Here is an 18720-nt window from a genome sequence, read left to right as displayed (position 1 = left end):
AATTAGCAATAAGCATTTGAATTTCATTATTGATTTTGTGATTGTGATATATATAATTTTTAATTCGTTGTTTATTAATTTGTTTAAAAGAAATTTTCTCATCTCTTTCTCAAAGTGTTTATATAAAAAAATTTTTTATAATCACTATTTCAAATTATTTCATGAATCAATGAAGGCAAAAGTAGAGGAGGTGTACAAGGGTATTTTTGCCACGTTTTTCTATATTGCGCCATAGCTATGTTAAAATTTATAATTGAAGACTAATGATTCCGGCGTTTTTACATGTAAAATCAAAAAAAAAAATGCCAAAACCAATAGTTTCAGCATTTTTACATGTAAAATCAAAAAGAAAAATGCCAGAACTAATGATTCCGGCATTTTTACATCTAAGATTGAAAAAAATGCTAAAACAAACAGTTTCGGCATTTTTATATATAAAAACAAAAGTAAAATGCCGGGACCCAACGTTTTTTCAATAAAAATTAAAAAAAATTATTTTTTTTTAATTAAAAATGTCGAACAGGCAGAGAAATATGAGGAAATGATGTTAATAATTATTTTTAACCGATCATTTGTAAAATTACGTCATTAATGAGGGCGAAGTAAAGACGTCCAAGAGTACGTTTTTGACATTGTGGCATGTTAAAAGTTACAATTGAAGAGAAGCCTTGATATTAATAATTATTTTTAGCCGCAATTATCTGTAAAATTATTTTTTTATTGACGTATGAGAGTAATTTGCCACGTTTTTTTTACATTGTGCCGCAATCTGAATGAACAGCGCCACTTTAAATTAATAATATGGAAGTAGATGAATTCTATTTTAAAAAAAAGAATAAAAATATACAGTATATTGTTCAAAATGGTAAATACTATATCGGTTACAGGACCGATATAGCCCCACATCCAATAAGTGTGTTATCGTTCTGACGTTTTTGATCATGCATTAATTAATAGCATCATAATTCATAAATAAGCTTTCTATAAATTTCATTTTTAATCCACTTTATAAGCTTTATTTAAACTTTTCCTACAAAATATTCATTTACGCCATTTTTTACTCCACTTTATTATATCAATCATGTGTTATTGCTATGCTATGGCTAATAAAAATATTATGATAATCTGCATGATCCTATTGGGCTGAATAACAACTAAGAATAACTCATTTCTTTTATCTAATTATTTACTTCACAGCCACATCAACATAATCATTAGTATCAGCACGTAATAAGTACTTTGACGAGGATGGTAATAGTATTAATTCTCATAGCCTATAACATCAAGTTTGGAAAGTTATTGACATTTATGTTTTTAGGATTATCATCGTAGGAAATTTCCATTGGGTAACTTTTAAGAGTTAGCATAATTTTTCTTATAAAAATTTTAATCAATTTATAAGGATTTTATTTCTATTTTTGTTTTTCTTTATATAAGCAGATAATAATATATTTTTGTCAAAGTTTTTGATATTCGTTCATATTTAAAAAAAAATCGGCTTATTTTTAAACTTTTTTTTATTAACTATACTATTTTTGTAGAAATACGTTTGCATTTTAACTATACCATTTTTGTCGAAATACGTTAGCATTTTTTTTGCATTTTTTCCTTTTTAAAACAAATCGGCTTATTTTTTTTTTTTTTGTTTCAAGTAAGTTCCATTTTCCATTTTATCTAAAGGTTCGTTTTATTTATACATTCTTTTATACTGAAATTACATTTTTATTTTTAGTCATACAAGAGTTGTTGCCAAGGGGAAAATTAGCCGGTTTCCGGTGAAATTTACGTGGAAGAAACATATCGGTCGAAAGATGGGTGACCATAATTAGAATAAATTCTTTCTTGTTATTGAGTAATAACCTTTAAGCAAAACTTTTCCATACCTCTTTAATGCTTTTAAAGTTATATTTGAATGTATGAATTATAATAAAAATTTCATTATGCAGAATTTTTACAAATTTGCGTCCAAAATAAATTCCAAATAAAACAAAAAAATTTTCTCAAAATTTAATTTAATACATAAAAATGCTTTAAATGAGTTTCCGAATTAATAGTTTTCCGAATTAATATAAATAACAAATATTTACGTACTAAAATTTAATTCGGTAGTGCTCGGTATTACGTGTCGTCGTGTCGTGCATGTTAATTTAGGTTGCAAAATTTATTTTTAATATTGTTTTGTAAATAATTGTTCTATAATTAGAGATAAAAATTTTTGGGATTATATTCACGTTAAAATCGATATCACCTTTATATCACTTTTCGAAAAGACTTTATCACAATGGTCGAAAAATATTGAGTAGCCATTAGATCATTGATCACGTGACGCAGATGCGTCAGTCTCAGTGCGTCTTGCTAAAATAATTTTATTAAATCAGAAGTTTTATACAAACTTAAAAATTGATTACTATTATGTGAGAAATTTCCGTTTGTCATTATTATTTCATGAATATGTATAAATGGCCCTGTCTAAAAAAAAGAAAAGTTCTAATACTTTTCTCTTGCGTCTGATTTAACTTACTAAAGAACGAAACATTATGCGGACGAGGAAAATACTATAGATATGACATATATTAAGGAAAAATATTTCATCAGTTAAACATGTAGATACTCTATTTATGAACTATTAGAACTAATATTAAACCGCAACATATGAGACGCTCAATTTTCGGAAATCATCTGGAGAAGGTGCTGCAGAATCGATAATAATTTGACAAGTTTGGCGATGTCGAATTGGTTAGAAATTTTTGGATCTGAATATTAGCACGACACATAAAGAGAAAACTATCTTTAGAATTATCTAGCCTATATAATCATCTGATTAAAACCAATTTCGCCACTTGCACCCTTAAAATTGGATCACTTGATTCATCACGTGATCCAAAATTGGGACGAATCCAACAAAATTTATGTTGTATCTAGTGGCTTCTAAATGTATTGGATTTTTTGTTCATTCTTTTTCTTATTCTCATTTTACTATATCTATGATTTCATGAGTATGGTTGCTCCCGATTAAGAGCTGCCATTATTTCCAAATTGGTAACGACATATATTTTAAAAATAAACGAATAAAAAAAAAAAAAAATAATGAAGAAAATAATCATTATGTTTCTTCCAAAATGGATCTACACACTTTAAAGAAAACAGAGAAAAATCTGAAATACAAGGAATATTTCATTACAGTAAAGGAAAATTAATTTTATCATCAATTTTCCGAAACATTTTTTATTTTCTTTATATTGATTAAGGAATTATGTTAATCGCTAATATTTTCGGCGAAATGTCCTTCGACGAAATGAACGATTAGGGGAAAAGGTTTCGGCGAAATATTTATTCGACAAAACGCCCATTCGACGAAATATCCCTTCAGCGAAGCGAAATGGCCTTGGTGAAATGGGTTTTGGCGAAATATACTTCGGTGAAACGTACTGCAACCAAGATTTAGGCCTATTCATTCCAGAAAGGTTCTCTTTGACACAAAAAATTATCGCTATGACATCATAGACATTATATTGATGTGCAATCAGATTATCATTTATACCACCAAATTTTGGATGAAAATTTGTATGTGCAGTGCATGATGATTATATTAAAGTTACATTAAAATCACACTTCCTGTGATACGCTTGTCTTAGCTTCCTATGGTATGGTAATACAAAAAAACGCATATTAAAACATATATTGATGAGAATGGAGGCTATACCAAAAATCCAAAGTTGGTACATATTTTTTTATAATAAAAACAAAATAATAATATACCTATAAATAATTTTTATATTACCATAAACTAATCATTTTTTTTTTAATTTTTAGAAAGGTTCAATTAAAAATCTTACGAATATTTTTTGTAGTACAATGGTTGTGATCGAATTCTTTATTAAGGTCATTACCTAAATGACGCAACCCTTCTTTTTTTAAAATAAATAGTCATTATATTAATAAATTCATTACATAAAGTAAGCGGAAAGTCAATTTTCTACTGTACATTTACAAAAAATAGATAATAGATAATCTTTTTGGAAAATAATTAGACACACAGGCAGTACAACTGGCCAGAACTATGATAAAGTTTTGTGTCGATTTAATGTAAATATAGAATTCCAAAACTTCTCTTTCTAATTATAGCTGAAAACTTGTACGTCATACAATTAAAAATAGATCTAATTTTGTGCCAATCTTCATTATTTTTATTAATTCAATCAAATCTTATTAGGAAGTTCATTTTACTATACGCCAATCATTAAACAAAATTCTTAAAATAAAACATCTATCAGCTATCGTTAAATATCTTCGAAAACAAAAAGGGTGTGTCGTAGCACCACTTCTGCATAATTTGTCAATCAAAAATTATTTATTATGATAATGACCAATTAATTAACTGTTAAGACTACTTCAATCTGTACTAATAAGAATAACTAGAAAATTTAATCTATATTAATTCGGAAATTTCTATAAACTCAATCATTATATTTGGAATTTCATTTAATCTTTATGATCTTAATGGCTATTTGGGATTTCATTCAAACTTTATAATCTTTATTTATGTCAATTCAGAAAAGCGCCGAGCCGAAAAAATGCCAAGCCGCCAATTTAAATTCTAAGAATTTCTTTGTTTAATCAAATGTGTGTATATAAATCCATCATTTTTTTCGAAAAAATAAACTATTTTTTAAAATAATTTTTTTTTTTACGACAAAAATTATGTCCAAGTCCAAGTGGTTCTGTTTAAAAAAAAATTCAGATAATGCAAGCATTCAAAGCTCTATTTCGTCATCCACCTCTAATAAAACATTGGCGGTAAATGAACTAAAAATTAAAGCAAGAGAGAAGGCTGTATCCAAAAAACTCAATGACATCAAACGTTTAATGGAAGTTGATCTTTGTTTTGTTTTGGACTGCACCGGAACTATGGGGTCTCATATTAGCGCTGCCAAAGATTGTATTTTACAGGTTTCTAATTATGTTAAACATATAAATCCAAATATTAAACTTCGAGTTGGTTTTTGTGGCTATCGAGACCACGATAATGGAATTGATCGTCTACTAGTTTTTGATTTCACCGATCAGTATGAGCAATTTACACAATATATGCAAAATGTAACTCCTATTTATAATCTCGATTTAGCGGAAGATGTTCTTGGAGGTCTTAATGCAGCAGTAACCCAAATGAATTGGCAAAATAGTACTAGAGTTCTTCTTCATATTTGCGATTATCCACCACATGGTCGACGTTTTTCATACTTGAAGGATAATTATCCAAATGGTGATCCATATGGTTTAACCGCAGAAGACGTACTAGGAAGAATGCAATCAAATAATATTCTTTATTTTTTTGGTAAAATTACGAATCATACTGATAAAATGCTTGAAATATTTCATGATATAATTGGGGAATTTCCAGTATTTGATCTTGTAGGAGGAGATCCACTTGTATTAATTAATAAATTTATTCAGGCCACCTCATCATCTATCACTTATGCTGTTTCATTAACTAGTACCATTGTAAGCAGCTCCAATGAAATAAATTCAATGCAACGAAAAAAAATTATTATGAATCCAAATGTACCCGATTGGAATACTCTTTCATTACAAAAAGGAATAGTTATGTGGTATCATATTCCTAAAACTCTGGACGAACTTAAAAATCCAAAGTACTTCGACAAATCAAATCTCATTTCTAAAAATTTCTCCTACAAGGTTGCTTCACAACCATTTTCTTCAGGTGTTGAAAAATACGCATATTTTGCTCTTGATGCTAAGAGTGATCCGACAAAAGATATGGTAATAAAAGAATATCTTCATATTGGGAAGCGAAACAATCCTCTTGAAAAGTATCTTGAAGCAGTAGAAATCTTTACAGTTGCATATTTCCTTTCCACACAATTTAATTCGATCGCAGAACAAAAAAATATTCCCAAAGTTAATTTTCTCAATGTGAAACTTTTACGTTATAATACTTTTTGTTTTACTAAATATTATACTATTGAACCAAAACTTCAAAATTCGGAGTATAAAAGATTCAATGCAAACACCGGCGTAATTACGGAACTTCGACCTATTCTTGAAGCATTTGTTCACTTCACATATGAATACACTAAAGGATATTTAGTAGTTTGTGATCTTCAAGGGATTGAACTTAATGATGATTTCTTATTAACTGATCCAGCAATACATTGTATTGATCCTTTAAGATTTGGGGGAACAAATTTCGGTGAAAATGGGATCAAACAATTGTTCTTGGCAAATCATAAATGTAATGATATTTGCAAAAAGCTAGAATTAAGTCATGTTAATAATGAGTGATTTAAAAAATTAGGTATTATGATAATAGAAAAATTATTTTATAATTTTAGAAATTTATTATTTATTTTATTTGAAAATATTTTTATAGTTACTTAATTCTATAATTATTCATGTTATCAAATTTATAAAATGTATAACAACTAGCTACGCGCGCGTTTGAAAAGTCTAAAAAACGTGATATTCGTCACGTGAAATAAAGTTTGTAATATTCCATTTAAATATATATTGGCCTTTTTCAGTTTTATTATTTGTTTAGTGTAATAATTATTTTTAAAAGCTCATAAATAAAGAAAGGTTAAATTACTTTATCAGTTAATTAAAAATAAAAATGATATGTGAAGAATGTAATTAAATAAGCAAAATTTGTAACAAAATTACAAAATTTTAAAAATTGTCCAAGAATTAGCCATCTCATTGAATTACTCTATATCAAGAGTAATACTTTACGACATATTTGACGATATTGAATATATTACAAAAGGCTGGTTTGACAGTATATAGGGCAAAATTAATTTGGATTGATGGACCCATTAGACTATAAGTTATTGAATAATGAAAATGAAAATTGGAAAAGACATGATCAAAATAAATTTATGAGTCTAGTATTAATTTATTAACAAAATTTTTGTAAGTTTGATTTATTAATTCGTGATCCACGAGTCAAACTGCAAAGGATCTGCAGAAAATGGGAATCTGGCGTGGGCGCGTGGCGACCGTGGCGTCAAATAAAAGTAAAAGATTATGTGAGAAAATTTATTTTAAAAAACAAACTATTTGAAACTTTGGGATAATATTATGTATTAAAATATATTAGTGTTGAATGGGTTCACACCTAAGGAATGAAAATCGGATATCAGAAAAGATTACTAATGATCGACATAAATTTGCGAAATCATATATAGTTGACGAATAAATCTTTTGAAATGCAGAATGAAAGTTTGTGAAATTATTTAAATACAAGTTATACAGTAATAATTCAAATTGGTATGATAAGACCTCTCCGAGCAAATTCTTTGTTTAACATAACATAGGGGATAACAAATTAACAATCCAGAGGAACATGACCAAAATTATCATAATTTCGGCCAGAGTTATAAATAGCAATATACATATCATGTGATCGGTTAATTCTCATAATTCCGGCCTAAATTATATGGAATATATAGTAAAATAGTACTGTACGGTACTACAAATTTGGACAGTCGTTCGAAAAATTTTTTTTAATTTTTCCGTACTCAGACGGACTATTAAAAATAAATTTTTATTTTCCGTGCTAATAATTTTATATCGTAGCATCATGTGATAGAACTTTTGATAATGAAAATGTTACAATTACATGATATTTGAGTAACATAATTGATCTGATTAATTTATATATTTGTAATCGTTTTGTTTGTTATATATTTGTCATAAATATCTCTTTTTAATCTTTACTGCTTTGAAGAAGAAAAATAATTATAAATATGAATATTACGATGTTGAAGACTTTCCAATTGAATTGGTAAATTCTGAATTTGAACAGGTTTATATAATTATTATAACTTTATGAGTCAATTTTATTATTATAGAGCTGAATATTATTAAAGAAATAGAAATATATAAACTCATGTTCATCTTCAAAGAGTATAATTAATATATTTATATTTTTTAACATAAAGTATTTTATTAGAAAAACAAAACATGTACGAAAATTCAAAATTGTACGAAAATTCAAAGTCGTACGAAATTTTAAAGCATTCGTACGTACTAGTATAAAAAAAATCAATCTGCTAGAAACGTACGTACGAACAAAAAGGATTAAAGTCCTTCCGAATTTATATTACCGTACAGTACTACTTTACTTAATACCTATTATATGTCCCATTTTTCTGAAACTGGGAGGGGGGACTGAACAAAGTCAACAAAACCGCCCAATATCGTAAAATTTTGTATATAATTTCTCGTTTTTCATTTGAGATATTAATAAAAATTTTATTTAAAGACGATCAAAATATTCAATATTATAAATAAATAAAATAAATAAGCATTTTACTATTATAATCTTTAAAACTGTATTAGCTTTTATTATCAAGTGCTAAAACTGATTTATTTATAACACTTTTTAGTCGTCCGTGATTTTCCTTATTAACGGGTGAGGTTTACTTAAAAGGATAAGCAAAAAGTCTATCGGTAGTTAAAAATTGTATACAGAACGTTAGTCTCCGTAGTATAAACCGGTTATTTCACGGATCAAACTCGATCATCACGGCTCCGCAGATAACAATTATAAACTTAATTACTTTTATAGTTTTTATAGTAAAAAAACCGTTACGATAGTTATAAGTTGTATATCGTGCGATAATACATTATATAATAAAAGCGTAAATTTGATCCTATCCTAATACGTAATATACAATTCGATCCAATGATTAATATTTATTCACAATATCTCATGATCACTACAATTGAACTTAATCATATGATACTATCTTTTCTGATACTAGTGAGACCAATGGGAAAATTATTCCGACAATAACCCCTTATAATTTTTATACAATACTTTGATTAATAATCAAAGTAACGATTGCTGCGTATCTCTTTGAAACTTAACTATTCTTTGTTTCTATAAAACTTTATATGTGTTTGTGACGGACGAGATATAAACTAAATTCAGTCAAATAAAGTTATTTGCATCATATAACAACAAGTCTAAACCGTTTACTATGAAATTCTAGTAGGGTATTTTATTGACTAAATTAATTTTACTATAGTGTGGCACAGTCGCAGTATCCAAATCTAGTAATCTGTTTTGAGTCATGATATAATGATTTATTCCATAGTAAGAAATTACGAAATAATCATCTCTATAAATAAAATTTTCATACATAACTTGCATACTGATTAAGTCATAATGGGATACCGTAATAATCACAATATAAACAATATATAAGGGAATATAAATATCTCCAAGAACGTTAATATTCTTCATACTTCACAATATTCACCAAACTACAATAACACTTCCGTCAATAACAAAAATAACGTTAGCGCTATCGTTACTATTGTTGGTACATTATTCTACATAAGACCCACAAATAAATATTGCTCAACCAGTAACTATGCCAAATTATACAGGTATTCAACCAGTTCGTAAGTTTGGAGACATTCATACAGCAATAAAAGCAGGATTTATCGATAGATTGAAAGATAATTATACAAAACGTAGATTGATTGCTATGTTTCAAATTAAAGGAAATTATTTACTATTGAAAGAAATTATTATTATATATTTTAGCATGTATTGTAAAGTTTTGGTTTATGAAGAAAGATTTCTGGTATGTATTAAAGAAAAATCAAAATATTGAAAAAAGATTATTTATTCATTCATTCATTATGATTTGTAGGGGGAAGCATTAAATACGGAAATGAATGGGATTTTGAGTTTGATCGAATTGGATGGTAGAGAAGTAATTGTCAGATTGTGCGAACCATATCAGCTAGTACGAAACGACATTCTGTCACGTAAAATTCCTTCGATAAACTCAGAATTTGAAATGAATGGGCGTGAAATAATTAATAATAGAGATGAGATCAAAAACAGTATTTCGAAAGTGACAGAATGGTTGATGGATTTAGAAACGAATAAAGTGGACGAGATGGTTAGTAAAAGAGAATACATTGTCAATGAGAATTATGATGATAATTACATCTATATTGATTGCGGTATCAGCAATAATTAACAAAGGTAACAAGAGTGTAAGGTACAGTATATTTGAACTAAATTACTTACTACAATTTGTCGGTGTACTATTATTGGGTAATATCTATGTAAATAATAAAACAATAATATGTGTGAAACTTGTGTAGTTTTGTAACTATTCCTATGATACTGAGATAATAATTTATATAATTTTTTCTTAGTAGCTTACCTCTTAAATTTACTCTTAAAATGTGTTTGTTAATTTACACGTTTTTTTTGGCTGGAATAATTTGAGCTTTCTAATTATAAACTGTCTGCAACACATTATTTTAAACCAAATATTTACTGAAATCGATCTTTCTACACCATGTTAATGAATTTTCTTATAACGTAGACCATATATAATAGTATTAGTAAAATATAAAAATAGGAAGGGAAATAAAATTTATTACTCATAAAACGAATAAAATGCATACGGTTTCGTACTATTGAAAAGAAAATGATCATCCAGGGATGTTTAGTATTGTTACTGATGTTCCCAAATGGTATTTTATGGAATGCTCTCTAGACGATGAAGGAGAACCATCGTTTAAGTCATCGGAATCAGAGATCTTCGTATACAATGATAAGAGTTACCAATTTTATCAATATTCTTTTAAAACAATAATTATAATTTGTTTCAACATTTCTAAAATAAAGGGAGTTATACAGTAATATAATAGACAAACTGAAAATAAAATGACAAATGCTAAGAAAAACAATTTTTTTTTTATGGAAAAAAATTGCAAAGAATTAGAAAAAATCCTTATTTTATTCGAAAAGACCAAGAAATTGGTCATTATCAGGAGGTGGTGGAGCTAGGTAGAGGTATATATATTTATACATTGGAATGGCTTTTTATATACTTGTATTATTTGATAATTTATATTTAATAAATGGAAGTATAAAAAAAATAGATTTATTTAAAATATAAATTAAAATATTGTAAAATATTTTACTGTCCTAACCTTAATATTTAAATAAATCTAAAAAGAAAATACTTTGTAATACATGATATCAAATATAAAAATCATAAATCTTTTTTTAAAAATACAAATAATTAGTTTATAATTTTCATCTGTTTAGTATCTAAATAATTAAACAAAAAATAAATAAAATATTAAAATTAATTTTACATAAATAATTTGCAAGATTGGTTTTTTTATATACTACTATATTATATACCTAATGATTTCAAATCTTTAATTATACAATTATTTAAATCTTCACTTACTAGCATTTCATTCACTTTTATACTAGCTGGTAAATCTTCAAGAATTTCATTCAATTTTTTACTAGTAAAATCAAGTAAACGACTTGTATAATGTGCTTGTGAATGAAATTCAATAATAAAATTGTTATGCCATTTATAAATTCCATAATACTGCATTTTAATTTCTTATCAATATCTTTTATTCTCATTTTAAAAGAAAAGTAAATCCATTTCTTAATTAATAATATCTAAAACTTCTTTAGATGATGGTCTTTTAATGGATCTTCATTCCTCATCAAATCTATATAACATTATGGAGTGTTTCAATAATTTCAGGACGTTCACCTTTACAAATACTTAAACTATCATGTGCTCTTACAGTACAGTTTGACATAATAATCCTAAATCACTAATCCTCATTCTTATCATTATGATTTAAAATATTGCCATAATAAAAATCACAATGAATAAGATTTTGTTTATGTATCTCATTAACTTCAGAAGTAAGTTATACAACTCTATAAAAAAATTGGACGTTTTTTATAAAGTTTTTATACTATCTTTTCTTAGAAATAACGTATCATAATAGTCCGTTGAAAGAATATGGAAAAATGCACAATTCGCATCACTTAAATATGGTTTGAATACAGAAATACAGAATTTGCACGGGATTCGTATGGAATTTACATGATTTGATCACTGATTTTACCATGAAATTTATACGATTTGGTCACTGATTTCACTGAATTTACTATTTATATAATTATATTACAGTTTATTATAGTTCATCATAATCAATCATCAAAACCTCAAGTCTCGTTGTATCGTTGCAATCCACCAAATCATTCAGCTGATTTAATCATTTTTCTTAAATTTTAAATAAATTAAATAAATTGTATTTTTCTCTATAAATAAAATTTTAAAGTATTTTTTTTTTACTAATAAAAAACAGATCAGCCAGTTTAATTTAGCGTAATCTGACAAATTATCCGGCCGATTAATTAAATTTTACGATTTATTATTTTACTAACAAAAAAGCCAAATCAGCTGGTTAATCTGTCAAACTATCCAGTGTTCAATTAGAAAACATTTTACTAATTGCTAACTAACATGTATGTTCAAGTTACTTTATTTTGATGATTTAATTTACTGCGCCCATACTAATTAAGTAATTTGATAGATTATCATGTGATGTACCGGTTTTAATTCCCTATTCGCAGTTATTTTTTTTCCTTGCATATACAAGAAATTCTTCTTAAAAAACAAGACTTTAAGATCTTTTTAAAAGTAGGCATGAAAATATTATTTTTAACAACAGAAATATATGCAATTTTATGAGAAGAAAAGTTTTACTAAGCTTAAACGGTTAGTTATTTAGACAGTTCTTGCGTAAAATCGAATTTTTACTATAAAAAAAGCCTTTTTTTAATGCGTTCATCCATATTAGTTGTCAATATATTCATGTATTAACAACTTTTTTAAGCACACCTAATGGATTGAATTCTCTTCTTAATTTTGTAGTCTAGGGTTTGTTCAAAGAGTTCGTTTCTGTTTTTGATTATGGTTTGGCTTGAAATGAATGGCTTGAAATGACAGTTTATGGCTGGGGTAAATTTAACAAACTTTTTTTGTCTTTATGCTTTTTATTTTCGTCTACTTACATTAATTTAAATTTCTATTCTTTTTTTTTGTTTTTTTCTTATTTTTATTTTTCGCCTCCTTTTTCTCGTTCTATTTCAAAGATTTCAGTCTGAAGGATACGAGTCGATTTGAAATGTTCATGTGAGTTTAAAATTTTTTTTTTTGTTCTTTCTTTCCTTTTTTGAGTTTTTTAATTACTTATATTAATTTCTTTCTTTTTTTTATCGCCTTCAATTTCCCACTTGCATTTTATTTTAGGCTACAGCTCAAAAATTCGATCAAGTGTTTAAAAATCTTGTTTGTTCTCCATTTTTTTTCATTACATACTTTTTTTTTGTTTTCTTATTTAATTTTCGCCTTTATTTTAGGCTACAGTTCAAAGATTTTTGTTCGAAAGATAGGTACGATCAGATAAGTTTAAAACAATTTTTTTTTTGTTGGTCTTTCGTCCTTTTATTTTTGTTTACTTATGTTGGTGTCATTTTTTATTTTTATTTTAATTTTTTGCCTTTTTTCTCCCACCTTCATTTTATTTTAAGCTAGTACGGTTGATTTGAAACAATCAAAGTGAACTTGAAACAGTTTTTTTGGTTCTTTTTTTCGTCTGATGTTCACCTAATTTCGTTGTTTTTTTTTTGTTTTTACTTTAATTTCATCTTTTTTCTCATTTTTTCATTTTTCATTCTTGCTTTATTTTAGACTAAGATTCTCTTTAAAATAGTGGTTCATAAACTGAGAAGAGAAAACATTTTTATTTCTTTATTTTTATTTTTGCTTTTATTTTTTTAAAAAAAATCTTCATCATTTTTTTTCATGATCAGGAAGACTTTTGTGGTGTTGGGTAGACGAAGTGGCAATCAAAATAAATAATTTTTTTTAATTTAGTACTATTTAATATAAATTATCTCCAATATCAATTTTTAATGTAATGTCCCAAAGTACGCGTATTTAAATAAAAAAAAAGAAAACCAAATTTGTATAATTAATGAGATAATGTAAGAAATTTTTTTAATTAAAATCAAAGCTTAATAAATCCAGTAAAATCTTTACTAGTAGATTTATACATATCAGTACAATGTTGAACGATTTTATATTTATTTGCAAGATATCACATAACCTATGCTAAAATACATAGAAAAATTAATTTCTTTACAGAGATTGAATTGTTGAACTACCTTCCACTTGCCTACATGATTTTGATAAGGACACATAGTATAGTAAAGACATATTGACAATAATGATATTCTAAAAACCAGAGTCATGTTGGATTTTTAGCCAAAGGAATATTCATAGCCAGTATAAATAACAAACTCGTAAAATCAGCAAAGTTTTTACAAATTTTGGAAAAAAAATTACCTCCTATCAAAGAAAAATTTAGACTTAAAAAAAAGCCCTTTGGCCCTCCTACTGTTCACCAGCTCAGTCCATCGAGCAGTGAATTATGAATAGCTTCAAGGGGATACTTGAAATCCTATATACAAAAAGACAGTTTTTAATTGTAGATTAAAATTGTATTTTTATTTAGCTATAAGTATATCAATAACTATTACAATTACCCTCAAATCTATCTCATATTGAGACAAATACATGGTATACTTATAAAAAGAAATAAAAGAAATAAATATAATAAAATAAATATAAACATTATAAGAAATATAAGAAATAGAAATATATATTACAATATGTCAATCATTTTGTGGTACAGTAAATCTTGTGAATTGCTTAACTATCTAATTTTCTCCTTTAACACCACAAAATAAAAAAAAAAATCTCAGCCCTCCCACTGAGAACAAGAGAACAAAAATTAAAAAATATTACTCTGGTAAGGAGAGGCTAAATCATATTCTCCTACTGGGTGTACTGGAACCTTGGCTAAATGTTATAATTATCAATGGTTTTAGTAGAGGATTTTTGGATGCTTTTATCCTTATAACCAAAGGTTTTGTGGAAGCTTTGATTCAAAGCTTCCCATATGTTGCTAGGAGATGAGTTGTCCATTAAATCGTGTGATTTTAAAAATGATAAAATTTCTTTGGATTTTTGTTTAACTGACTCCTATTTATAAAAATTAGATATAGTACACAAAAATTTTGTAAATGATAGTAACTATGTATTTCATTCTTGCCTTTTGTAATGACATTTAAATGTATCTTCCATCCTAAAAGTTCTGTATTATTTAAATCATCCATCTCTTTTCATTTAGTACAGGACAATTGTGAGTACTCAACATACATGAGTTTATAACCTTTTTGTTGCATTTAAATTCAAACAGTCTTTCCAAAAGGAAGTGCCTTCATTAAGTGAATCTCTGAAAATTGGTCTAAATACCAGGATTTTCAGGCATTGTTCCTATCATTATTTATGAACAATTATAATAATGTTAATCAGCAGTGATACATATAGTATATTTTAGTATATTTTTCTCTCTGTTATGTTTTGAGAATATTTGTTGCTGCCACTCCAGAAAGTACTTCAAGTTTTTTCAGCAAATCTTCCAGATAAACAATTTAAAATTGAGTTATTTATTAAAATATTATTCAACAAATTAGTAAATTTATATTAAAATAAATCCATGTTTTCCATGGAACTGAAATCTATATCCAAACCTTGACCTTTCCATCAGATGGTATTTGCAAAAAATTGTATTGTAAATTGGTTCAAATTCTAATTCTATAATTTGAGTTCTTAGGTTAAAATAGTTTCTTTTAAAAATTCAATTTCTTCTAATTTGGATTTTCTGTAAAGGATTGTTTATTTATTAATAAAACTAAATTATTATGTCGTTCTTTTATATTATCAAATTCTTTTTTAAGATCTAATTTAATTAACTTTATAGGATTATGTTTTTGTTGAAATTCTTTAAATAAACTGTAATACAGATTCTGCCAGTAACATACAAGTTGTGCATTTTAATTAATCATTTGATTTGTTTTACTGATGACATTTACTACTTATATGCATGTATGTATAAGAAATAAAAATTTGCATATAATGATAATAGTGATTTTTCTTTTTTAAAAAATGAGAAAAATATAAATGGAAAAGTTTTTTTTTTTTAAAAAAAAATAGATTCTTAAATGGTCTTTCATAATTAATATGCCTTATAATAATTTTTACTATACTAATAAAATAGGTATATTGTTAAATAAAATTTTTATATGAAAAATATCTTGGATTGATTTTTTCAGTTAATTTCTAGTGACATTTACTACTTATATGTATGTGTGTGTAAGAAATAAAAAAATATGCATATTCTCCTCTAAAAATGAGGGGTTAAAATAGAAATGAAAAGTTTCTTTTTTGAAAAATAAAATAACATGAAAATACAAAAAAATCTTTTTTTTAAAAAAATGATGAAAGAAAAATACAAAATGAAATCATATTTTAAAATATGATGAGAAAATTTACTTTTTTTTGGATGATTTTCATTTTTTCATTATTGGTGGTTGTTTATTTTCATTTTTCTCCATTTTTGTTGAAACAATTTTTTACATAACATTTCAACTTTAATTCTTCATTTAACATTTTGTAAAATGGAATAGCATATTATAAAAATGGTGTAAAAAAAGTAGCAAAAATAAAGATGAGAGAGGAGAGAACGAAATTTCCAATTCTATAATTTCTATAATTTGTAACTGTATTTTCTAATCTGATTGGTTTAAACAACCACAACAATAATTGGCTTCTTTGGATTTTAATTGTGTTCATATTAGTCTAATTTCTTTTCCATTATATCTGCACAAAATAATTAAATATTATAATTCCATATCCTTTAATGCTAACACTTTTTACATTTCATTTGAATACTTATATATTTTTTTTTTGGTAGTTATAATACCCAAATGTATTGTTATTTTTCTTGATTTTTCCAATGTGCATTCTAATTCATTGTACTCAACTCATTATCCATTGAAAATTGTCTTTTTTTACATCTTTTCCTCTGACTGTCATTATTTGAATCTTATTAGAATCATTTAACCATTTTCTATATATATCATCATTATCTAAATCACCATCCATTAGCTCTTTATTATCTCTTTACAACTATCCATTATCCCTTCACTCTCTTTAGTTTAAAATTTAAAAAATGGTATAGAGTCAGTTTTATCTTGATAGATGATCAAACCTGAGTCTTTGAACACTTACATTTTCTAATTCATTTTCAAATCTTTCTCACATATTTTTCTCAGAAGTGGAGGAAAGAGTATCTCAATAGTACCTCAATTAAAAACATAATTAATTATATATATTATTATAATTTGCAATTCATTAAGATGATTAATTAATTTAATTTTCATCCATAAGAATAGAATCTTCATATCTTGGAGAATCTTCTTTATCATAATAATATTTTGAAGAATCAGCATATTCTACTAGGAAGTAACATCCTGCTGATTCATATACTTGTTTAAGATATTCTCACTTAGCAAATTCTTTTTCTTAATAGATTTTATATCCTTGTTCTTTTGAAATCATTTTTCCTATTTTTATAATCTTAAGCCAACTTTTATATGCAGTGAAAAATGACAATTTAAAAAAATTTACATCTATATTTGGGAACATATTGACAATATACCAATTTTTGTTAAGATTTTGTAAATGTAACCACATTAAGAGTAAGAGATAAATCAACTGATTTGAATCTATGTAAACTATATTTGATAATTTTAACATTTGTCTGATTTGTAATAGTCTTCCCTTTAACTCTAATTTTATATATGTTATAAGTTGAAGATATTTAGAATCTAAATTTAATATTGAATCAATTATATACAGCCAATATATTAAACTCTTTTTTACTTTAATTTGAGTAATGAATTTTAAGTATATGTGATAATTGGGCAGATCAATTAAAAAATCAGTTATTTAACTAAATTTTTTCAAGAAATAGGTGTCATCATCTTCTTTTTCTTCTACGACATCATTGCTGCTAAGGATTACTTTTAATGTTCCAAGTTCATTATTTTCCATCAAATTAAAGAAAGTTATATTATCTTTATATTATCTTTACAAAACAAATTATTTGATATAAAATGTAATCAATGGTCTTTTAAATTTTAATCCTAAAATTTAAAAAACCTTCATTTTTTAGTTTTTTTCTAGCATATGCTAAATTTAAAAATGTCTAATGGTTATTAAATTATAGATTATTATTAATATTGTCATTTTGATCAGTTGATGCAAAAGGAATATTAATCTGATTTGAATTAGCTTTAAATAATTTGATTCTAGAATTTTTGTCTTTTGCATTATAAAAAATTTTCTTACTAATTCTATTAATAAAAATAATTCGCCCATTTATCACACTCTATTTCAGCTTTATAATTATTATGGTAAAAAAAAGTAGTATGAATAAAATATATGATGCTATGTCTAATTCCTTTTGTATTATTTTCACTATCTTTTTCATCAGTTTGCACTTTTAGAGAAAAGAAATTACATTCAGTGAGGAAATCATAATTCTCTTCCTTCATAATCTTCAAAAGCAACTAGACAACAGAAACTTTTGGGATCATCATGTTCATTCCAATGAAATATTAAAATTAATGGCAATCATAAGAAAAGTGTCAAAGGATTTAAGACCAAATGGACCCCAATTTGAATTATATCTTTGGTAATCAGATTTATACAATGTGCTACATAACAATTATTAAATATAAATGTACTATTAGATGCATTGTCTATAACAATAGCTATAAATTTACTAGATCCTATTCCTGTAGGCATTTTTTCAATTTCTTTGCTAAAAGTTGAGCTGTATGTTTCATGATTACTTAATTTAGTGTAATGTACTGATAATTACATTGAAGAAATATATTTATACTATCAGACAATGATTTAAGAC

The 18720-nt window shown here is 25.9% G+C and overlaps 3 protein-coding genes across 3 annotated transcripts; 2 read left to right on the top strand and 1 right to left on the bottom strand.

Annotated features, from left to right (window-relative positions):
* Positions 1 to 4701: 4701 nt before the first annotated feature.
* On the top strand, positions 4702 to 6303 carry OCT59_015305 (uncharacterized protein; the record flags this gene model as incomplete). The annotated part of the gene is made up of 1 exon (XM_025334351.2): positions 4702 to 6303. One exon carries the CDS (start codon positions 4702 to 4704, stop codon positions 6301 to 6303), a length of 1602 nt encoding a protein of 533 aa, XP_025189014.1.
* A 3098-nt stretch (positions 6304 to 9401) lies between these two features.
* On the top strand, positions 9402 to 10022 carry OCT59_015304 (uncharacterized protein; the record flags this gene model as incomplete). Its single annotated transcript, XM_025334350.2, has 2 exons — positions 9402 to 9617; positions 9687 to 10022. The coding sequence occupies 2 exons, from the start codon at positions 9402 to 9404 to the stop codon at positions 10020 to 10022; spliced, it is 552 nt and encodes a 183-aa protein (XP_025189013.1).
* Positions 10023 to 11198: 1176 nt separating this feature from the next.
* On the bottom strand, positions 11199 to 11411 carry OCT59_015303 (uncharacterized protein; the record flags this gene model as incomplete). Its single annotated transcript, XM_025323894.2, has 1 exon — positions 11199 to 11411. One exon carries the CDS (start codon positions 11409 to 11411, stop codon positions 11199 to 11201), a length of 213 nt encoding a protein of 70 aa, XP_025189012.2.
* Between the last annotated feature and the right edge of the window lie 7309 nt (positions 11412 to 18720).

The sequence above is a fragment of the Rhizophagus irregularis genome, chromosome 23 (genome assembly GCF_026210795.1).
Source record: "Rhizophagus irregularis chromosome 23, complete sequence".
Classification (NCBI taxonomy): Eukaryota; Fungi; Glomeromycota; class Glomeromycetes; order Glomerales; family Glomeraceae; genus Rhizophagus; species Rhizophagus irregularis.
Note: the sequence above shows the minus strand (reverse complement) of the source record. Positions and strands in the feature narration are given on the sequence as shown.